The following is a 24,938-nucleotide window of genomic DNA, read 5'->3' as shown; positions in this document are numbered from 1 at the left end:
TTCTTTTTGAGCTCTTCCAGAAGGTTTTTTTTTTTTGGAGGGGGGCCATTGTTTTTGTCTCCCAAGTTTGTGTTTTGATCTTCCCTGTCATCGTAGTAGCTTTCTATGGCCAGCATTTTTTTTTTGTTCTTGTCTTTGCTTTTTGCTCATTTTCATCCTATTTTATTACTTTTTAAATTGGAGCTCTGTTCGTGGAATACAGGAAGCACTGTACCAAACCTCTTGTGCCAAGGGTCTGCTGTGCAGGGGATCTCTGGATCTGGTGGTTTGCCTACTGAATCAAGGCCTTCAGGCCTGGCCACTCACCTGCTGTGCTGGGACACCTGGACCTGGCCCATCACTTGCTGCACTGAGGCTGAAGGGCTCACAGGTAGCCTGCTGTGCTGTGGGCCCTTGGTTGCCAGTCTGTGCTGGGCCAAGTGGCACCCTGCTGGTTTGTTTGGATACCTACCACCTGCTCTGGTCTTTGCTCCCCTTTTACCTGAGTGAGTCAGACCTTTCCTAAAGTCATTCTAAGTTATCTTGGCCTGGAAAATTGTTTCATCCCATCCTTTTGTGGGTTCTGCTACTCCAGAATTCAGTTTGAGGCATGACTTAAAAGTTGGTTAGAGGGGAATTTGGGAGAATTCAGGCAAGTTCCTGCCTTTGTCATCTTGGCTTTGCCTCTAGTTTGAAATCTTAATGTGCTGTTTCCCCTTTGCCCTCTCTTCATCATTTCTCTTGATGTTCTGGTTTTCTTCTTTTTTCCAAATGAATTGCTATTATTTCACTAAGTTTGTAAAATGCCTCTTAGATAATTTGATTGTTATAGCATTAAAAGTAAGTTAACTTAGATAACATTTCCATTTTTATTATACTGACACAGTCCACACATGATCACAGACTATTCCTCAAAGCATTTATGTGTTCTTTATTTCTTTATTTTAGGCAGTTGGGGTCAAGTGACTTGCCCAGGGTCACACAGCTAGTAAGTGTATAAGACCAAATTTGAACTCAGGTCCTCCTGACTCCAGGGTTAATGCTCTATCCACTATGCCACCTAGCTGCCCCTGTTCTTTATATATTTAAGAAGTACTTTGTAATTAAATCTATACCGGTATTTTTTTTGTGTTGGTAGATTGCTGTACAGATATTTTATACATTTGTAGTTATTTCTGTGTGGGACAGAGACCACTTATTCAAAATAAAAACAGAGACTTAGATATCTTGAAAGCAGAAAGGAGTTTATTGCTTTCTCATGAGAAGGGGTACCAGCCCTCGTTGCATTAATGCACCAGGGGAGTACAAATTGGTTACAGAAAGCAAGCCTTATTTATACCCTAACGTGAGCTCCTCCTCCGTAACCCCCTTCCCTTTATCCCATTGGCTGGCTTCAGGGGGCACAATCTATTCATGGAAATCTTCCCCAGCAACAGAGAAAGGCAGTTACACAAGTTTGTCCAGACACAAGAAAAGGTGGGAAGTTTTGCAAGGGCAAGCAGTTCAGGTTGGGGGTAGGGCTATTCTTACAAGGTCAGAAGGGCAGCAGTACGACTATTAACAAGAACTATTAACCCTTTGAGGATTTTCACTTCTGAGAGATCATCTCTCACATTTGGAATGGGACTTCCCTTTCTATTATTTCCTCTTAGAATTTGATCTTAGAAATATAGTTGGTTTTTAAGGGTTTAATTTCTAGCCTGCAACTTTATGGAAACTGCTGCCTTATTTAGTAGTTTTGCTGATTCTCTAGTATTTTCCAAATAAATCATAATATCATCAACAAATAGAGATAGTTTTGTTTCCTCTCTACCTGTCTTTACAACTTTAATTCTTCTCTCCTGTCATTGCTATTGCTCGCATTTCCAAAACATTATCAAATTTTAATGGAGAGTCTGGGCATTCTTATTTTACTCTTAGATATACTGAAAGAAATTCTGATTCGTCTCCATTGCATATAATGTTTACTTTTGGTTTTAGATAGATATTTTCTATGATATTAAGATTAATGGCATTTTTTTGTTTGTTTCTAGATAATTTTATAAGTATGACCCTGTACCTTTGTCTTTGGTATCAGCATCCAACATATATATGACTATATACCTAACATTTTAATGTTTAGTTGGGATTTCAGTATGTTTAAGAGATCTGGCTCTGATCTAAACCTCTAATCTCATTTCTTACCACTCCTCTACACGCAACCTATCTTCTATATAAACACTACCATTTGACCAACACACCTCATGCTTTTAACATAATAATAAACCTGAAAATCACCACTCCCCAACATCCTCACTTATTAAAATCATATACAACTCCTTTGCTAATGTTGTAATTAAAAAGATTTGAGAGACATAGTTTTGGTATAATTTAATCATTTTATTTATAAGGCTAGCAGGTTATTAATAAAAGGGTATTCATTTGGCCTTCTCTCTTAGACTAAAGACCTAGATGGCTGTGGACTCACAGTTTATATACACTTCAAAACAATAGGTGGTATATCAAACAGCAATCATATCTAATTGGTTAACATTATTGGAGGTGGGATATATTAAAGTGAAGGGCTGAGTATTTCTTGGATTGGGAAAATATCTCTATACCAGACCACTCCTAGACTTGGGCTATGTAGACAAAAAGATCTGTCTCCACTCAAGCTAGTGCGGAAAACAATGAGTTTCTCTACCTTGGATTAAATTCCTTTCAAGGTTGGGTGGGGTCTTAACAAGATCAAAGAGAGTCAATGTAACCTTATTTTCAGTGAAAGAAAGAAAAGGGAATTCAAGAAAAGAGATTTTGTTTTGAATGAAGAATTTAGAAAAAAGAGAGAGCCTCTGCATCTCCCCAAGATATTGATTATTAATAATCATTTCTCACACCTTAGCAATCTGATTCTCCTTTTTGAACTGCTAGATAAGTTTCTTTCTAACTTATCTTCTGGCACATGGCATACTGTTTTCTTTTGAGTTATTTTTCTGCTTCCCACCCCTTATTATTCTTCTGGGCTGCAGACTCCTTGAGGCTATACTATGATTTATGTTTATACCTCCCCTATAACTTACAACAATGACTTGAGTCTTTCAGTCATGTCTGACTCTACAGGACTCTGTGAACTTTTGTTTTTGAAGTTTTCTTGACAAAGATATTGGAGTGGTTTGCCATTTCCTTCTCCATTATGACCCGGTTTTACAAATGAGGAACTGGATTTAAAAAGGGGGAGGGGAGTAAGTGACTTGCCTAGAGTCACACAACTATTAAGTGTCTGAGGCCAGATTTAAACTCTGATCTACCTGACTCCAAGTCTAGTACTTACTCTGTGCACTTCACCACCTAGCCGTCCTATCTTGAACACCAGGGGCACTCAATTAGTGTTTGTCAAGTGAAAGAATAAATTCATGCTCATGAGGGAATGACTAACCTCTCAGGCTATCTTCTGTAAACTGTTTCTCCCCACACACTTTACATTTCATGACTTTATATTGCTGAATCAACTTATCTGACTTTCACCTCCATTTCTGTAAAGGAAAAGTTTAAAAGAACGGAACTTGAAAAGCTTGTATCATTCTGAATATCGCTATGTTTCCCTTACAGCCTGTGACCTCATGAACCAAGGCATCTTGGCCCTTGTCAGCTCCATTGGCTGTACATCAGCTGGTTCTCTCCAGTCCTTGGCAGATGCCATGCACATCCCTCACCTCTTCATTCAGCGTTCAACAGCTGGGACCCCACGGAGTGGCTGTGGACTCACCCGGAGCAACAGAAATGATGACTATACACTGTCTATCCGTCCACCTGTTTATCTTAATGATGTTATTCTAAGAGTGGTCACGGAATATGCCTGGCAGAAATTCATTATTTTCTATGATAATGATTATGGTAAGTCCAAATACCATTTCCTTCATGAAAAAATTTACCTTTAATCTTCAAGGATACTATACTTTCATGTTACCATTTGTGAAGCTATTCATTGTCTCCTTTACCACCCAACCAAGAAAAATCCATATCTAAATCAAACATAAAAGTTTATGTTTTTGGTTAAAGTTACTTGGGTAAAAAAATTTCAAAGAAAATGCCCACATCTCACGATCTGATCTTACGTCTCAATGTTTTCTAATGAAAAATTGTCGTTACTTTTTGATGGTAATCCTTATTTTCCACCTTTCCCCATCATGATACTTTTTTATGTAAGTGGTAAATTACTACTTTGGAGGGGTGAGATTTATAATGTGTTAAAATATAATCGGAACTATTAGCATGACTTTTGGAGGAAATCTCATCTTTTGATTTTATAGTGTTTTAGTATTGACTCTATTTACTTTCTTGCTATTTTATTCTTGCTCTTGTATATAGAGCTTGTAGTATTGAAGTCTATGGGCATTTAGACAGGGACAGCATAACTTAACCTGAATTTAAATTCCTCATAGAAGCCACAAGGTTGTGGTTTTTTTTTTTAATTTCCCCAGGTTTAACAGAAAGTAAAGAAATGCAGCACTGACCCAAGACTCTGACTAGTCTTTTAACACAGAAGAAAGGAATCAAATATATTCAGTTCAACCAGAATTCATTAGACACATACTATCTGGCTGGCAATGTGCTAGGTATTAGAGAAACAAAGATAAAAGTAAAATAAACCTTGTCTTCAAGGACCTTACATTCTAGTGGAGGTGGGGGTGGGGAGGGAAGAAGGAAAGAGAAAGTCTGAACACACATAAATAAATGCTAATCAAATTAAAAACAGGCCCTATCAATAGAGAAGATCTCAAATAGGAACCAGAGCTAACCTGGGATTTCAGGAAGCAAAGGTGAGGAGGGACAATTGGTTAGACAAAGGGACAGCTTGTACAAAGGAAGACAGGATGGAAATGGAGTGCCACACCTAGGGAATATGTAAGCAGTTCATCTTTTCTACAATGCAGAATGTATGAGAAAAGCTAATATGAAATCATTCAGGATTGAAGCCAGATTATGAAGGGCTTTAAATGGAAAATAGGGAAGTGACACATCTAGAAATGTACTTTCGATAAAAATTTGGCCCCTATGTGGAGGATGGGATGAGAAAAAAGACAAACTGGAGGTAAGGAAACCAATTAAGAAGCTATTTCAGTGATTTAGGTGATTAGGGTATGAACTAGGGTGTTTGTAGGCCTTGAGATTAAGGAGAAAGAGATAATGACAGATGTTAGGGAGTTAGAACTGATGAGGCTTGGCAAGTGATTTGATACCAGAACAAGTGAAGAAAGATGAAGGGTAGAGCATGACTCATAGGGTGTAAACCTGGGTGACTAAAAAAGATGGTGGCATCTTTGACAGAAATAGGGCAGTACAGAAATATTATGTTTCCATTTTGGACATACTGTATTTGGGATTCCTATAGATGAATACGTCAGTAGTGAATGAAGCTCAAGAGAAAGAGGAAGGCTGGATATGTATATCTGAAAGTCATCAGCACAGAAGGAGTTACCTCAGAAACTAAAGCAAAGGAGGAGAATAGGGAATTTGATGAAAAGGGGGAAGAGTGAGAACATGATAGTTGGTCTTATTTTCTCAGTTAAGTATGAAGTGAGATTTTCTTTTAAGAGGGAAACAAAGGGAGGAAGGAGAAAAGAAAAGTTTTAAAATAGATCGTGTGAAAAGTATTATAGAGAGTCAATTTAGGAAGGAAATAATTCATGCAGCATTGAAGGCAAAGTTGAGATTAGATGAGATGAACTTTTAGTAGACCAAGTCACCAGAACTGTGTGCCTTGCTCTAGCAATCCTTCAGAAGGTGCAACAGCCTGTGAGTAGAAGATGGGAAAGCAGGTTGAGTGGGGTCACTGAGGATTAAAGTTTGGAAAGGGATGATTAGTGGGAGATCAAAAGATTCCAAGATAGATTCTGTATTGTAAATTTGAAATGGTTTATTTCATGAATGTGAAGGAAGGAAAGTGAAGCCTGATCAGGATGATAAGCTGGGAAAACCAGGAAAAGTAGAGTAATTGCAAATAATTTGACATCTGATTTTTGAATTTTCCTAACTTGATCAATATCCTTTCTGAAGGTTTGATTTAAGAGAAGGTAAAAAATAAAACTTAATTCACCCTCTAATCCTAAGTGCAGGGGTAGGGTAATACAGTCTTGATCAAATAAGAAGGAATGTTTGATTTAAAAAAAAATGCCCTGGTCAGTTTGTATTGTTTGGGCACAACAAAGCTGTTTGAACACAAACAGTAACCAGCTTGCAAAAGCAAAACTAACTTCTTTCCTTTAAGAAGATTTAGATTGTGGTAATAGTCAGACAATTCAGTTCAGATTTGACCTTGTTATATCTCCTAGTGGGACATTGAGCAAATCACACATCTTTTCTAAATTTTAGATAAGCGATGTAGAGTTTTCACTTACTTAAAAAGAATGATATAGGCCTAACTTGACACACTTGATAATATCTTAATAATTAATTAATTTCTATTTCATATAGTCCATGTGTCCTAATGTAGTGAAGTGATGGATTGTGAGTGGAGATGGAGTCTTCTGGAACTAGGCTGCTCTTCATTACTCAGGCTAGATAGGCCTGGGAATCTAGGACAATATTTTGGCACTTGTAATGAATAAGAATCAGAGTAAGGGGTGTCTTTTATGGCACAGTTTATTTTAGTTGGTGAAAAATAAGTGAACAAAGGTTGTTTACTTTTCATAATCAACTCAGTCTTGTACAAAGCAGTGGAGAATGATTATGTAAGAGGCATGAGCCAAAAAGTGGCATTGACAGAGCCAGGCACAAACAGATTGACAGAACTTTGGGAAGTAATGATTAGGCGCCCCTGTGGATTCTCAGCTAGTTTAAACAAGTGGCACTTGTACTTAGCCTTAAATATGCAAAGGATGGCATGGGGTTTTGGCCATGAGACTGCCATTAAGCTTGATCAGTAATGCTTCAACCAAAAGTCTGTGTCATTCTCTTTTGTTTTACCTACGGAAGGAAATCTTGTGTTTTTGTTATTTAATTTTCACATTACTAATGGGTCATGGGAAAGTCACAATGAGGCCTAAATGAATAAAACGCACAATAAAAAATAATTGGCTCATCAGTATAATCATGGAATGAAGCAAATCTAGTTTTGAATTTAATATGAAATTAGAATGTATCAATAAGCATTAGTTATTTGTCCATGAAAACCAACATGATGTGTGTTATCCTGTGTTTATGTTTAAATTTGCTTCTGATCGAATTTCATTTGGAGACTTTTAAAATTTAATGTATTTCAAATATGTGGAAAAAAAACTATACGCACTCAAACTTTTTTTTAAAGAACTTAGCAAGAGAAGTTCTATAACAACCTCAAATATCAATCTAGACAACAGAGACAGTTGATTGATTTATGTAATTGCATTCTCACCATCCCCAAAAGATAAATGTCTGCCATGAACTCCTTGGTAACTAGTCAAGGAGTTTACATGTTTTACAATGTAGATGTTTTTACCACAGGTAATACTTTAATTGGCTAGTGAAGAATGTCATTATGTGGCTAACTATTCAGACAACTCAAGAGTAGGATCTAAGATTTTAGAGTTGAAAGAGACCTTAAATGAGCATTTAGTATAATATCTTCATTTTACACATGTACTCAGAAATATTTAGATATATTTGAGTATTGTTTCCTTAAGCCTCTTTTTTTTTTTTACTATTGTTAATCCTTTAGAAATAAAATGTAAGGAAAGATCGCCTGACCATCATGATGGGTCTTAAGGTTAAAAAATCAGATTTTTTCCTCATTCTGATAATGAATTTGCTTTTGCTTTATAATTCAATTTATGAATTTAAAAATTACTTTTCTGATATCATTAAAATTATTTCCAGTAATATCCTTCTTTAATAAAAGGAAGTTTGCCTTTGGTATTTACAATAAACCTTGTTACCATGAAACTGGGCTAGAGTCCAAAAAAAATATCAAGGTATCCAAATATATTGTACTTTGAAGGGGGGCTGTGTCACTTTACATATCCATTTATCAGTGTCATAAGTTTCAAGTTCGACCGCAAGGAATTTCATGTGACTTTTCTCTTGGCCATTAGGAATTAATTTTCCTTAGAAGAGTGATTGAGCACCATTTGTACAGGGCATCACACAGACTACTGGGACAGAACTGTATTGATGTGCTGAAGTATTGATGAAGCACTCTGCTTCTAAAACATCTTTCATGTTTTTTAAGTTCCCTTAGGCCTCTATATCCATTTACTTAGAAGGTAACTTTATCCAAAGTAATTAATTATGATTAAGGCCTCAGTAAAAAATCTGCTCTAATCTGAGTAAAAGAAAGCTAGGTGGCACAGTGAATAGAATGCTGGAACCAGAGTCAGGAGGACTCATTTTCCTGAGTTCAAATCTGGCCCCAGACACTTATTAGGTATGTGACCCTGGGCAAATCATTTAACCCTGTTTGCCTCAGTTTGTCCTCTGTAAAATGAGCTGGAAAAGGAAATGACAAACCACTCCAATATCGTTGTTAAGAAAACCCAAAATACAGTCATGAAGAACTGGGTGAGACTGAAAGGACTGAACAAAAAGAAATCTCAGTAAACAATGAAATTAAGAATCTTTGATATAATGGAAATAGAGTGCAGTAGAAAAGATACAGCTTCTGGAATCAGAGGATCTGTCTTTGCATCCCTGCTATTATGACCTACTTGGTTTTTTTTTGGGGGGGGGGCTAGGCAATGGGGTTAAGTGACTTGCCTAGGGTGACACAGCTAGTAAGTGTTATGTGTCTGAGGCTGGATTTGAACTCAGTTCCTCCTGAATCCAGGGCTGGTGCTCTATCCACGTCGCCACCTAGCTGCCCCTATTATGACCTACTTGAGCTTGGGAAAGTCATTTAAGGACTCTAGACATGCACCACATGCATGAAAATCCTCTGCTTAGCACTCTATTGCACTCTGTTTCTCTGTCCTTCCCAAATAAAGTCTGAAATACCATCTAAATTAGGTCTTGCCCTCTTCTAAATCCTCTGCAATCTGGAGTCTGACCTCATCACTCAACTTCTTACTCTAAAGTGACTAGTGATCTCAGTCCTGTACCTGGAGTCAGAACTTGAGTTCTAATCCAGCCTCAGACACAGCCTTTGTTTGCCTCCATTTCCTCATCTGTAAAGTGGGAATAATAATAGCACCTACCTGACAGTGTTGTTGTGAAGATAACGTGAGATAACAATTGTGAAGTGCTTTGCAAAACTTAAGATACTTTGTAAACTACTACTACTACTACTACTACTACTACTACTACTACTACTACTACTACTACTACTACTACTACTGTGCTATTACTATTATTATTTTTTAATTATCAAACCTAATGGTCTTTCTCAGGCCTCATTCTTTTCAACCTCTTTGCAGCGTTGGACACTTCAGTATCTTCTCACCCTGGATGCTTTCCTCTGTGGTTCTTTATGACATTGATCTTCCTTGATTCTCTTCCTCCTGCACATCTGACCACTCCTCAATGTATTTTGCTGTTTTTTTTATCTCATTGATCATAGGTGTCTCCCCACTCCCAGGCCTGTTTTATTTTTCAGTTATATTGTCTCACTTGGTGATCTCATAAGATCTTGTTGACTCAGTTATCGTCTCAATCCAGATGATTCCCAGATCTATTTATTTCCTGAGCTTGAAAACTAAATCACTAATTGCCTATTGAATGTTTTGACTGATTGTCCTATTGACATCTTAAATTCAGCATGCCTAAAATAGCCCTTTTCCCTCCAAAATCTACACGTATTCAAACTTATTTATTACCGTCTAGGGTAGTGATTTTTTTTTTGAGACATAAAACTTTAATAGAGATTTCTTATATATTGTTCTTATATTCTCCATGTGACTAAGCAAAAACAGACACTCCCTTCCTCCCCTTCCCCCACCAAGTTGGGCTCTGCCTCCACTCCTAACCCTTTTCCCTGGCAGAGGGAAAAAAGAGTTTGGCTTGGGCTTATTGGCTGCATGTCAGGGTTGGGGAATCTGTGTCCTCAAGGCACGTGTGGCCCTCTGGGTCCTCAAGTGTGACCCTTTGACTGAATCCTAACTTCCCAGAACAAATCCCCTTAATAAAAGGATCTGTTCTGTAGAACTTGGACTCAGACAAAGGTACCTTGAGGACCTAGAGGGCTACGTGTGGCCTCGAGGCCACAGTTTCTCCATCCCTGCCCTAGTCCCCCTAGTGCTGTGACATACCTGAAGTCAGAGCCAGCCTGACACACCCCTCCCTTCTTCCCTCTAACTCAGATAGGATAGGTTAAAGCTGAAGAATCAGAACTTGAGGCACTTGGAGAAAGGAGGCAGCATAGGATCAGAAGTCCGTATCTTTGCATAGTCTATATATAGGAAGGCCGTACCCCCAAGTCCATGGCTAAAGAGTGCCCTACACAACCTCCCAACCCCCAAGGAGACAACTAGAGCAGAAGGAGCTGAGAGAAAGTGAATAAAGGTATTTGCAGATTTGTAACTTGGTGATATCTTGGATTCCTCACTCTCATTCACACACACACACACACACACACACACACACACACACACACACACACACCAGATTAAAAGATTTAGCTGCTGATTAAATGTATATGCATATCTATATGACATCCAATCCGTTGCTAAATCTTTGACTTTCTATTTTCACAACATCTCTTCTACACGTCGCCTTCTCTCCACTCTCACAGACACAACCTTAGTTCATGCCCTCATCACTTCTTACCTGGACTCTTGCAGTAGTCTTCAAATTAGTCTCCTTGCCTCGAGTTTCTTTTCACTTCAATCTATCAGGCGAAGTGTTGCCAGACACTTTTCCGAATTGGAAATCTAACCATGTCATTGCCCTCCGAACCCAGCTAACTCAAGAGTCTCTCTAAACTTATTCATTTGGCATTTCAATCCATTCACAATGGGCCCTTTGCTGCTTTTCCAATTATCTTACACTTTGCTTCTTACTTTTCCTAATACATGAAGTTCTATAGTCTGTCTTTGCGCCTTTGCCTGGAATATGCCTCCTCTCCCAATTTTTTAGAGTCCTCGGATTCCTTCTTCAAAAAGCTCCTACTGGTCTCTTTGCTGCCAATGTCTTTGTCTCTAAAGTTTTGTAATTATCGTATATGTATCTATTGACTCCCTCATTAGGTGGTGATCTCTTTTCAGTTTTTTTTTTAATCTTTCCTTTATATCTTCAGCGCTTAGTAGATTTCCTGGCACATATTTAGTGCTTACTAAATGTTGACTGATACAATGAAATAGATATGGTCTCTGCCCTCTGAGAGCTTATAATCTAGCAGGGAATGAGGAAGCTGCACAGATATCGATAATGCAAGCCAGTATATACACTTAATCCCATAGGAGTAGAAAAAGTCAAATTTTGTAGGTATAAAGAGAGAAATATCATGGCACATTTCCACAAATGTATCTATCCATCTATCTATCTATCTATCTATCTATCTATCTATCTATCTATCTATCTATCTATTCATCTGTCTATCCGTCTATCTGTTTATTTATTTATTGCTTTTTGGTGGGGCAGTTGGGGTTAAGTGACTTGCCCAGGGTCACACAGCTAGTAAGTGTCAAGTGTCTGAAGCCAAATTTGAACCTGGGTCCTCCTGATTCCAAGGCCAGAGCTTTACCCACTGTGCCACCTAGCTGTCTCCCCTTTTCTTCTATTTTTTTCATTTCCACAAATTTTCTTCTGAAAGACATCTTAGTTGATCTTTTTACAAATGTAGAAACAGCACCAATTTCAACTCTCCTATAATGTTGTGGCTTAAACTCTAGAACTTTAACATTGAGCAAATCTTATAAGTTGTCAGGTTGTTATTGTTTAGTCATGTCTGACTCTTTGTGACCTCATTTGGGGTTTTCTTGTCAAAGATACTGGAGTGGTTTGCCATTTCCTTCTCCAGCTCATTTTATAGATGAGGAAACTGAGGCAAACAAGATTGCGTTCCTTACCCAGGGTTGCACAGCAAGGAAATGTCTAAGGCCTGATTTGATCAGCACGATGGTCCTTCCTGACTCCAGGCCTGGCATTCTGTCTACTTTGCCACCTAGGTGGCCAACAAGTAGTCAGGAGGATGCCCTTAAAGTACTATGGGGAAATAGGACTAATTGTGCAAGATTACCCCATATCCATAAAAAGTGGAAATAAAGCCTGGGACATAGTATCACCATGAGCAAAGAAAATAACAATAACATAGCCATCAAAGCTAACCGTCAATGAAAAAAATATAGATATTAAGCAAAAGTCATCAATTTGAATCATTTCCACTGAAGAAACTATGGATGAAGAGAGCATTTACATGCAAATTCATGAAACATTGAATTAAACATTAAATAAAAAATTAAGGACAACAAATTTCACATAGCTTGAAAAGATGGAGCAGAAAATTAAAAATTTACATGCCTCAAAGACATGATAATGCTGTCTTTTTAGAGCTTTCGCCTTATCTATGGGGCATGGAGAGTTTATATTTTAAAAAAACTAAGGAAAAAAGAGATCAAAAAGAAGCAATATAAAAGAGAGAACAATGAAGGTAAAGAGTTGAATCATTATTTCTTGGAATTGGTTATCAGAGGTAATGAAATAGAGAAGTAGAGTGGGCCAGAAACATAGTTATATCTGGAATGAATAAAGAAAGAGACAAAGCAATTTCCCATTAAAGGCCTCACCGTATTTGAGGGTCATTAAGAGAGCATTCATGACAATAGAAAAAGGAATCATCCTAGAAAAAGAAGTGAATTTATTAAGTTGGGGATAAATTAACAGGTTCACAAGCGTGGATAAGCATAGAAACTTGGACATTGTCTGCTATGAGATTTCTTCATTTATTTACTTATTTGTGTGTGTGTGTGTGTGTGTGTGTGTGTGTGTGTGTGTGTGTGTGTGTGTATGTGTGGAGATGATCTAATGTCCATAGAGTTTCATGACATGAAAATGTTAAGTTTGGTGAATAGAAGGACCTGAATTCAGCCTAGGTCCTTTGAATCAAAATTTTGTCTACCTCATCATGGTACATGTATAATGAATTACTATTTCTGTGAATATCTTTCCCTTCCTCCTTCCCCTCCCCCATTCCTGAGACAGCAAACAATCTAATATGCATTATACATATTCATTCTTTTTAAAAATCAATTCTAGGTCTTTACCATTTGTTCTGATTACAACAGTCTCACCTGAGCCTCCTCACACAGACTTATCTGTCACTCTCTGCTAAGACAAGATTTCTTAATTCTGCATTTATTGTTAATTTCTATTTCTTTTCTATCATTTCCTTTGCCAGATGAGGTAAATATGCCATCCAGAATCCTCCCTATTATTCCCTTCCAATATTCTCTTAGTCTGGATGACATTTTATCCATTATTCTCCTTTCTAAGAGATTCGGTTTATCCCCTTTCCCACTTTCCCACTTTTCCTTATTGTTTCAAAAAATGTGAAGCTAATTAGTATTTCCTTGTTTCCTTTCAAGGAGCCCCTTGTAATGCAATACTTATAGAATTCAGTTTCAACAAAAATTTATGAAACACCTACTATGTATCAGGCTCCTTTATCAATCATCCAGATAGAGCCAGGTGGCTCAGCAGATTGAGTACTGGGCCTGGGAATTAAGAAGATGAATTGTGTGACCCTGGATAACTTACTTATCCTTTATCTGCCTCACTTTTTTCAGCAGTAAAATGGGGATAATAATATCACCTACCTACCAGGAATATCACGAGCATCAAATTAGATAATATTTGTAACACGCTTAGCATAGGGCCTGGCATACAGTAGGCACCTAACAAATGCATGTTTTCTCCTTTCTATGTGTAAGAATGTCTTTCAAAATTCTCCTTCTCTACGCATGGACTCATCTTTTTCTTATCTCATTGTTTGGAATATCTTCATATGTGGAACCCTATTCACAGAAATAGTAATTCATTATACATGTACCATGATGAATAACATAACAAAATTTGATAGAGAGAAAACAAAGTTAACAGTTATATCTGGGAATGAAAATGGACTAAATGTGTCCATAAAATGGAAAAGAATGGTAGAATGGAATTTAAAAAAAAAAAGAAAAACAATTTTCTTCTCATAAGAAAGATACTTAGAAAAGTAAAAGTGTACATATAGAGTTAAAACAAGAGGCTAGAAGGAAATATATTATGTGGCAGACAGTTTTCCAAAGGGACAAGTTACAATCATGATTTCAGACAAAGTAACATAAAAAATACATATAGTCAAGAAAGAACGAATGGGGAAACAATACTTTCCTCAGAAGTATCAAGGATGACAAAACAATATTATTAAATACATGTATATTTGCACCAAATAGTAAGCATTTGGCATGGTACCTAAAATAAAAGCTAACTACTCTTCATGGTGCTATTTGGGGTTTTCTTGGCAAAGATATTGAAGTGGTTTGCCATTTCCTTCTTCAACTTATTTTACAGTTGAGGAACTGAAGCAAGCAGGGTTAAGTGACTTGCCCAATGTCACACAGCTACTAAGTGTCTGAGGGAGGCTAGATTTGAACTCAGAAAGATGAGTCTTCCTTACTCCAGGCCGCCTATCCTCTGTACCACCTAGCCGCTCAGAGATACACATACACACACTCATACACATGATACTGTGCTAAGCATTGGTATTGTCTTTGTCTCCAAACATTGTAAATGATATATATTTTACTCTAATGTTTAGCAAACGTGTGTTTGTGTGTGTGTGTGTGTGTGTGTGTGTGTGTGTGTGTGTATTATCTCCTAAGAATACCACAACTCTTGTGTAATGTAGGTATTTCAGGTATGATTATCCGCATTTTAAAGATGAAGAAATTCAAATTCAATGCACTTCAATAGTTTGCCCATAAGTGACAGAAGCAAGATTCAAACCTATATCTTTCTGTCTGCAATTTCACCCATGCTGTGATGCTTTCCAAGAAATATCATGCTAATGTGGAATATGCTACTTATATGGATGAGTAGACAGAAAGCATATGCAGCATAAATCCTTATATTTTTCAGGCCAGTAGTAATTCTTCAGCCTCATGTAAGAGATAGCATCTGAGCTGAACCTGAAGGAAGCTAGCGAGACTAAGTGGGAGACAAGTGTTGAGGAAACAGGGCATCCTAGGAAAAGAAATGTAGATAGAAGATGGATTATTGTATACAGGAAGCAGCAAATACAAGAGCTTGGCCAGAACATAAAGGGAGAATGTGAAATAAGTCTGGCAAAAAAAAAAGGGATGGAGCCAAATTGCTTGTTGTTAAACAAACACTGACCACTTAATATTCTTGACCAGGGGAAGAGCATGATGAGACTTGCACATTTATGCACTACCAGTTTTAGCCATTTCCCAATCAATTAATATTTTTTTTTACCAGTTTGGTGAATAACTCAAGAAGCAAAATTGTCATTCAGGGATGATAAGTAAATATTTCACTAAGATCTACAAACAGAATACAAACTATAGGATTGCCCATGTAACATTAGCATCTGGGAGCCCTTGGAGGTTCTTACCTAGCAGACAACACAGCAAAATGATCCCTATGCGTGAGGGCTTATCAAAATATTAGTTTCTCTTTAAAAATCAATGTCGATAGCTAGAAAATAACAGCTGTAACTGATCGGGCAAGTGGCATTCAAAAGAGAGAAGTTAGATTTTTAAAAAATAGGCAGATGACGACACCTAATAGATACGTGGAAATCCTCACAAAGAGGAAATTTTTGTGAAAAGGAATCCTATCTACTCAGTGATATTTTCAAACACTGTAATCTGCTTAAGTGATAGGCCCATCAGGCTAACTTTTTTATTTCATAGAAAAAGAACAGGAGAGTTAGCATGAACAGCTTTGCTCTTGTTGCTGGACTAAGAAGCAGAGAGTTTAATATTATCAGCAGCAATTTCAAATAGAATAGAAAGTGAAGGAATTAAGCATTTATATACAGCACTTGTTATATGCCAGGTACTATGATAAAAACTTTACAAATTTTATCTCATTGGATTCTCACAACCCCCTTGGGACATAAGCGCTATTATTATTCCCATTTTATAGATGAGAGGACTATGTTTTAAATGCAGGTCAAGCGACTCAACCAAAGTCACATAGCTGAGATTGGATTTGAACTCAGGCCTTCATGACTGTAGGCCTAGCTTTTTATCTACTGTCTTCCAAACTAGACAAAACATAAAATCTAAGAATTTTCCATCAGTTTCTCACCAAAGAATAAATGCTTTTAAGTGTGTATACGTATATATATATACATACATACGTACACATATATATATCACCTTATGTGTGTATATGTAATAAAAATTAAATGTCCTCCATCAAAAGAAAGTGTCTATTCTACAATATCACTAAGAAATAGCTATCTAGGTTTTATTTGAACACTTTCATTGATGGACAGAGCATTACTTTATGAGTTAAAACATTCCATTTGGGGTGGAAATTGTTAGAGAGTTCTTCCATATGTGAAGCCTTACAGATAATTAGGAGTTCTTAGTATGACTTTATGTAGCTTTGGTCTTGGTTCCACTACCTGGCATTACACAGAACAAGCTATTATTCCCATTATTAGATGATAGCCCTTCCAATAAGAGTTTTCTTTTTTACTTTGTAGACTTTCTTATCAAAGTTGCTTTCTTTCATCTCCAGGCAAATTACTAACAATGTCTTTTACTGTTCCTCATGTGAAATAATTCTTAGATCTTTCAGCATCGGGATATATTCCTTTCAGTACAGTCTGTTTAGTTGATGAATCTCTTTAAGTGTTTTGCTTAAGACAACTCTTCAAATGAGCTCTGATCAGAACAGAATATTGTTATATCATTACTTTATTTGGTCTGGAAACATCTAATATTATAGCCTGAGAGATCCTGAGAATGTTTAGTGGTTACATTACACACACACACACACACACACACACACACACACACACACACACACACACACTGTACCTATTTTTTTTATTGTGGCTAACTAAAACCCCTAGATCATTCAAATGTAAAATTGAATTTTGTCAAATCTGTATTGTGCCTTTTTTTTTCACAAACCTAAACACAGGTTTATACCAATTTTTATTTGTTTTTTTTATCCTTATTAAGTTTTATTTTGCAGATTTGGTATCACTTCATTTAGGAAATACTGAATTTTGATTCTGGTATATACAGCATGAACTATCCTTTTGAAATTTTGGGTTTTTTTTATCCCTTTAATAAGCATTTCTTTTGTCTGCATTCCAAATCATTGTTAAAGGTAATAAACAAGACAGATCCAAAAGCAAAGTCATATGGTACAGGACTAGAACCCTCCCTTAACCATGCTCTCCTATTATTTTTATAACACTATTTTAAAGTGTGACTCTTAACTACCTTAATATGATATTAAACAGCCCACATTTTCTATTTTTTTTTCTATTAAGTTGATATATGATACTTAGTCAAATGTCTTGCTAAAATCAAAAATGGTATCTGTGGCATGACAAATTTTAGTTCGCCTATCCTAACTCCTACTAATTATTCTCTCCCCTTATTTATCCTTTGAAAGGTTCCATAAGAATCTATGTTGATTTGAAAAGGATTGCATGCTCTTGAATTTTTCCATAGATGACCATTCTATTCATTTCAGTTTAATAAAAGTTTCTTAAATGCCTTCTATATGCTAAGCCTTGTGCTAAGTGCTGGGGATAGAAACATAAAGGTAGAAAAGAGGCCCAGCCTGTAAGTCAGTTACATTCTTTTGGAGACTTCAACATATAAATGGATATGTAAATACAAATTAAGTCAAATACAAGCTCCTTTAACAAAGGAGAAAACCCTAACAACCAGGGAGACCTGGAAAATCCACACAGAGAAAATGGAACCTGAGCTAAGCATGGATGGAAGCTCAACATTCTAAGAGATAGAGGTGAGGGAAAGAAGATACACTAAGCATGACATACAAGTTCATTGGTCTGCGGTTTCTGGAATTTGGCTCATTGTTCTTTTTGAACAATCAAACATTTAGTTTTCTGGTAGTCCCAATTTTTCCATGGTTTCAAAGCTTATAAACACCATTTTTAGGCCATCTGGAAGTTCTTTTCATACTTTAGTACAAAATTGATTTGTGCATGTGGACTTGAATTCATTCAGTCCCCAAAAAGTCTACTATTAACTTTTTACTTATGATAAGCTATAAATTTCATCATTAATATTAGTTCAAAAAAATGGAAATTATGGGCTATCTAATATCATGTTAAGGTAGTGAAGAGTCACACTTTAAAATAGTGTTATAAAAATAATAAGAAAGCATGTTTAAGGGAAGGGTCTAGTACTAATTTTTTTAAAAAGATGCCAGAGAAATATCAGATGAGTCATTTTATAATTACTAGGTCATAGATTGAAAGGTACTTTTTCTTGTCCTTTTCATTTTCCAGAAACCTCAATTAATTGATACCACTTGTGTTTATTTCTGGTAAAGTGCATATATTGATATAAATGTCTGAAACATCTATATTTCTTATTTTTATAGAAATAGATTCCATATATTAATGAAGTTTTATGTGAACCAAATCTATCAAAAGTATGACAGTTAATATTTATTGCTTTGTTGTTTATAAAGCACTTTAATCATATTATATCACAAAAAGTCATATTTATAAAGAGTTTAATATTTGCAAATTGCTCTTTCTTTTAGCAACAAAGAAATAGATACTATAAATATTAATATGACCATTTTATAGTTGGAGAAACTGTGGCCTAGCAAAGTTAATTGATTTATTTACTTGTAGGAATGTAGTTAGTAGATGTTCAATTCAGTAAACATATTGCTTGCCTTGTATGCTAAAGGCATTATCCTGAGCACTAAAAATATGAAGACAAAATGAAACATTTTCTTCCCTCAAAGAGCTTTCTTTCTAATGGGAAGATATAGAAGATATACCTAATATACATTTAAATATAATTAAAGGAAGTTTGGCAAGGGGAAGGCAGATCACTAAATCCTGGAAGAACAAGGGCTTATCCAGCCCCTAGGTCATTCAACTGTAAAGTTGAATCTTGCCAAACCTGTATAGTGCTACTTCCTTTGGCACTTAAACACAGATTTATGGCAGTTTTTGTTTGTTTATCCTTGTTATAGTCTATGTTACTGATTTGGGATAATTTTATTGAGAAAATTGTGAGTCTTGAATTGAAGGAAGGTGAGAATTTTAAAATATGCATGTAAGAAGGGAGGCTATCCCATGTTCTGTGCAAAGGCTCATGCCAAAACAGAATGGAAGTGGGATATAGCATGTTGTATATGGAGAATACCATATAGAACAGATTGACTGAGTGTGTGAGAAAATACCATGTGATGTATCTGAAAAGGTAAATTGACACTAGATTGTATAAGATTTAAATGTACACACAGAAGTTTGGATTTTGTTCTAGATGTAGTAGGGAACCAATATAGTTTCTGGAGTAGATAAGTATGTTAGCACTGAAATTTAAATTTTTATTTAAATGTTGAATACTTGAGTATCTACTATGTATAAATTATGCTAGGTGCTATGTGGAATACACAGATGACGCTTGTAGTATTTGAGGTATTTGATTATGTTAGTAAATACTCCCACAAAAAATATATACAAATATACATATATATGTGTATGTGTGTGTGTGTGTGTGTATATATATATGTATATATATGTATATATATGTATATATGTATATATATGTATATATATGTATATATATATACATATATACATATATATACGTATATATATATGTATATATATACATATATACATATATATATATATACATATATATACACACACACACACACACACACACACACACATATACATATATATCTAAGGTAAAATGATTGTCATGAGTGTAGAAGCTGAATGATTAAAAGTCATGTTTCAGTGATCTCAATGACTGATGTTCTGATGATTTATTGGAGCAACCCGGGAATTACTTGACATCTTGCTTAGTACAACACATGGCACATAGTAAACACTTAACAAATGTTTGTTGACTGACTGACTACTTGATTAAAGGAGAGATTCTTATTTAATCCATATGAATTTTTTCCACTTCATCTTGTAATTTTAATCAACATTCATAAAAAGGATACATTTCTTTTAATTAATTGCTGAAGTTTATAATTATTCTAAGCCTATTTCCAACTGTCTGGTAAATCATAAAATTCTCAAGCCCTCCGCTAGACAATTTGAGTTATTTGCTACTCATTTGGCCATTCTTCAGGTTTCATTACTCCAAAGGGCCTCAAATAACACCATTATCAATTCAGACTTATTTTTGAACTATTTTCTTTATATTAATAGATATTCTATCAAGGAGGTCCCTTTTAGCTACAGGTCTATGATCTTAGCCAGGAAGCAACTATCCATTTTCTTCAGCTTTTTCAAGAGGAGTTTCCAAAATTTTAAATAAAAGTTAATTTGATACAAAATTTGAGCTCATTCTGTAACTAGGGTGACAAAAACAATTTCTGAGTCATATCCGAAGCCTGCAGTGCTGAGGAGTTCTCTGGCAATAATGGTGTTTGACTTTGAATTGATCAAGCACTCAGGAAAAAAAAAAATTCTCAAAGGAAAAATAACTTAAGAAGAGGGGAAAAGGGAAGAAGAATACCAAGTAATTATTTACTAATAATTATCTATTCTTTTACCTATCCATTTTTTTAAAGAATCATATTTGATTATAATAATCAGATTCAGAATTATTGCTTCAGCATTTTCAATAGAATCTCAGTACAGTTTGAATGACATTTGACTATTAGATAAAGAACATTATACCTCATGGGGATGCTAATTAGAATCGGTAGCAATGTGAATGATAGTCATAGTTTTAATACCCTCTTTGTTCTCATAAGATGATGATCTTACTTTAACACAGGTTGGATTCTAAAAATGATCTGTTAGAATATATACATATTATATGCATATAGGACATATGCATACATTGGTATGTAATGAAAAATATTTTACTAAATGTCTATAGACCATGTTGTCAACTTGTTATCATATCCTATCAAAATGATACTATCAATAAAACTAAGTGTTGCACCTATCTGTGGCATCCCATCTCAACAAGGGGACAGCACACTTCAGCAATTTTGTGAGTCCATATCCACTTCAATAACCCATAGCTCATTAACCCCATTGATGTAGGACTAATTAATTTACAAATTAGTAGAAAGGATATAATCAGTTCAAAGCAAAGTCATTTAAATGAAATAACATAAAAAGCAGCAATAAATCACTCCCTCATAAGCCTACGATACCTTTTCCCACAAATAAACAAACCATAAATAAAGAATAAGTATAAGCAGGGTACAAGTATGGAGAAACAGACACATACGAAATATATATGTCAGGGAACATGGACAACAGGTGCATGCATCAAAAGACAGCTCAAGTTTCTATTGCTGTAGGGCTATTCTAGTGATGTCATCATCATGTCATCCCCACCATGGCTGCCCTCTGTTGTGTGGCAAGTATTTTCAGCAGATACTTTATCTTTGCTGGATTATAGATCACCCAAAGAGTACGTAAAGATGAAACTGGAAGAGGATCAACAAATAGATAAAAAGGGAAAAGATGCTTAAAGATTTCTATAACAAATTTTCCTTTTTCAATGAGAATGGTACCATCACATATAAACTCTAAAATCATGATCATGCATGTGCTACATAAGGATGAAAAACTAGAAATGACAATAAAGAAAATTGAGACTGAAGGAGCAGTCTACCAAGTGGACACAGGCAAGATCTATGATGGAGTCCACCAAATTTGGGATCATTGAAGGATCTATTCCTGGGGTACTTGAAAAAGAAAAGAATATCAAAAGTTTTGAAAACAAGCAGACCTTATTGCAAAAAAAAAAAGTGATCAGGAGGCTGATCTCTTTTTTAACATCAGTTTTCTAGTGATACTGGACATGGTTCCAGGGCATCAGATATAGTCTTTGTAATTACCAGCATCAGAGTGGGGAACCTGTGCCTTTGAGGCCATACATGGCCCTCTAGTTCCTCAAGTGCGGCCCTTTGACTGGATCCATGCAGGTTTCCCACACCTGACCAACACATGTGATTACTTCCTCCTCTCTTGACAAAAAATTTCATGATAAAATAATATATACACACTTTAAAGACATCCTTGATAAAGGTATGGAAAAGGAAGAGCAAAACTTTAGCAAATAATGTTCTCCAGTAAACATCTTTTTTTATAAGCATACTATTGACTAATAGGTATTTGGGAAGAGCAAAATATCACTTACTTAAAGGTTCCTCTCACATATGACATCTGATCCATGTAAATCCAAGCCACATGTGATTTCTATTTACATCTACTATTACATCTGTTAAGATGTGAAAAGCAAAACCTTGATAGCCTTGTTGATCATTATCATATGATAACTAAAACAGAAAGACATATGATTGCTAAAGTTGTTTTTTTCTTTAATGCATGTACATACATACATGTGGATCTAGATACATGAAAGATACAGCTAGACTACATATGTATAAGTATTACCAGCATATATACAAACATATGTAGGTATTATATATGCATACGTACTTATATAGAGTTGATGACAGAACAAAACTCTGGTTTATCAATAAAACTAATCAGAGAGAGAGAGAAAGAATGAAAATATCATTGTGACTTAGTTTACAGAAAGCCAACCACCAAACCAGGAAGAACTATATATTACTTACATATATCACATATGTACTATATATGTATTTGTATGTTTGTGTAGATAGACACAAATACTGACAGAAAAAAAAACTATGGCTTATCAGTCAAGTTATATAGTTACAGTCTGAATAATATTCTGAAAGAAGAAAGGAGAGAGGAAGAGAGAGAGACTATTACTGAGACATAGCAGACAGAAAGTTGACCTCTCAATCAGGAGGAACTGGATTAAAGTCTCACCTCTGACACCTACTGTCTATATTACCCTCAGCAAGTCATATTATTAATTTCTTGATACTCTAGGCAAATCTCTAAAATTATAAATTTCTTTTTTTTTCTTCCTTCCTGTAAAGTTTGTCTTTAACCAGGATATTAATGACTTCATTTTTTTCTTTTAAATGGTATTTTATTTTTCCCAACTATATGTAAAGGCAACTTTCAATATTGTTTTTCTAATAAAATTTTGATTTCCAAATTTTCTTCTTCCCTCCTCTCCCTCTTCCTTAAGTTAATAAACAGTTTAATATAAGTTTTACAGGTGAAATAATGTAAAATATATTTCCACATTAATTACATGAAAGAAGAAACAGAACAAAAGAGAAGAAAACACACAAACAACATTAAAATTACATGCTTAACCATCAATTCTTTCTCTGGATGTGAATAACATTTTCCATTAACAGCCTCTTGGAATTGTCTTGGATCATTGTATTGCTGAGAACAGCTAAGTCAAACATAGCTGATCATCACACAATGATGCTGTTACTACGTATAATGTCTTCCTGGTTCTTCCCACTTCACTTTGCATCAGTTCATGTAAGACTTTCCAGGTTTTTCTGAAATCCACCTGCTCATCATTTCTTATAGCACAATAGTTATATTACATTCATATGCCACAACTTGTTCAGCCATTCCCCATTTGATAGACATCCCCTCAATTTCCAATTCTTTGCCATCGCAAAAAGAGATGCTATAAATATTATTGGACGTGTAGGTTATTTTCCCTTTTTTAAAATCTCTTTGTGGTACGGACCTCATAATGATATTGCTGGATGAAGTGACATGTGCAGTTTGATTGCCCTTTGGATATCATTCCAAATTGTTGGATCAGTTGACAACTCCAGCAACAGTGCATTAGTGTCCCAATTTTCCCACATGCTCTCCAACATTTATCATTTTCCTTTTCTATCATATTAGCCTATCTGATAGATGTGAGGTGGTACCTCAGAGTTATTTTAATTTGAATTTCTCTAACAAATAATGATTTAGAGGATAAAATTATAAGTTTCAAAGAAGGTACCAACCTGTACTCTAGAAAAAGAGATGGTTCATACAGTATTTCCCTTTCCCAAAGAAATTACAAATCTAGTTCCTATCCTTATGTACATAGATACATATTGATATACTGCATTAACTTAATATGTAGATACAGGGAGATGTCTCACCATATACACATGTGAACATACAAATATATTTCTATGTGTGTGTAATTATATTAGACAGACACTGCCATGGACAGTGAATGGGATCCAGAACTGAACAGGAGGAAAACAAGAGATTAAATAGTAACAATTATTTATTCCTTTTAGAAATCAAGCGGTACTTAACAAGGACCCCAAAGTTTCTCTATGAAATAAGGGCCCATATTTTAAAAGAATTAATAATATTCCAGTGAAACTTATTATTCCAGGGCAGGAATCATAGTTCCCAAAACATTGCAGATGAGAATTGAGGCTGTAACATATTAACAAAGTAGAGTCATTTGCCTAGAAATAGCAGTATAAAGGTTGTCAAGTACAACTGGGAAAGCAGGTAGAAAAGTCTGATGGTGAAAGTGAGTGCTGATTGAACAGTCTAGGTGCTCTCTGGGTTTTCATACAATGTTAAATGACTATCAAAAGAGGTTTGCAGGCAAAGGAATGGAATGGGTTGTGGTCTCTAACAGATCAATTATCTATGGTAGCCGTGGTATTGGTACCTATGATTACTAGCAGGTGAACTATCAGAAATGAAGTAAATCCAGAAGTCTTCAAAATAATTATCTGGATAGACACATCAAGCCATATTGAATATTACTGTCTTTGTAAGCCTTTAAGAATGAACCTGGATCTGTCAGTCTAGAGCTGCAGTTCCAAATGATGTTTCATTCATAAATAGTACTGGACATGGTTTCAGGAGACCTCAGATTCTTGTTATTTACTAGTGATTGACTAACAATTTTACCTCTTGGACCCCAGTTTCCTCATATGTAAATTGCAACCATTGGATGAGATGT

At 35.6% G+C, this 24,938-nt stretch overlaps 1 protein-coding gene across 2 annotated transcripts in view; it reads left to right on the top strand.

The window, feature by feature from the left end:
- GRID2 (glutamate ionotropic receptor delta type subunit 2) overlaps positions 1 to 24,938 on the top strand; it is a 1,695,829-nt gene that overhangs the window by 860,067 nt on the left and 810,824 nt on the right. For both annotated transcript variants that reach the window (XM_021008407.2, XM_021008405.2), the window contains exon 3: positions 3,568 to 3,852. In XM_021008407.2, coding sequence (XP_020864066.1) covers positions 3,568 to 3,852 — 285 coding nt within the window. The remainder of the gene's footprint in view (positions 1 to 3,567; positions 3,853 to 24,938) is intronic.

The sequence above is a fragment of the Phascolarctos cinereus genome, unplaced genomic scaffold (assembly GCF_003287225.1).
Source record: "Phascolarctos cinereus isolate Bilbo 61053 unplaced genomic scaffold, phaCin_HiC Scaffold_9;HRSCAF=440, whole genome shotgun sequence".
NCBI lineage: Eukaryota > Metazoa > Chordata > Mammalia > Diprotodontia > Phascolarctidae > Phascolarctos > Phascolarctos cinereus.
Note: the sequence above shows the minus strand (reverse complement) of the source record. Positions and strands in the feature narration are given on the sequence as shown.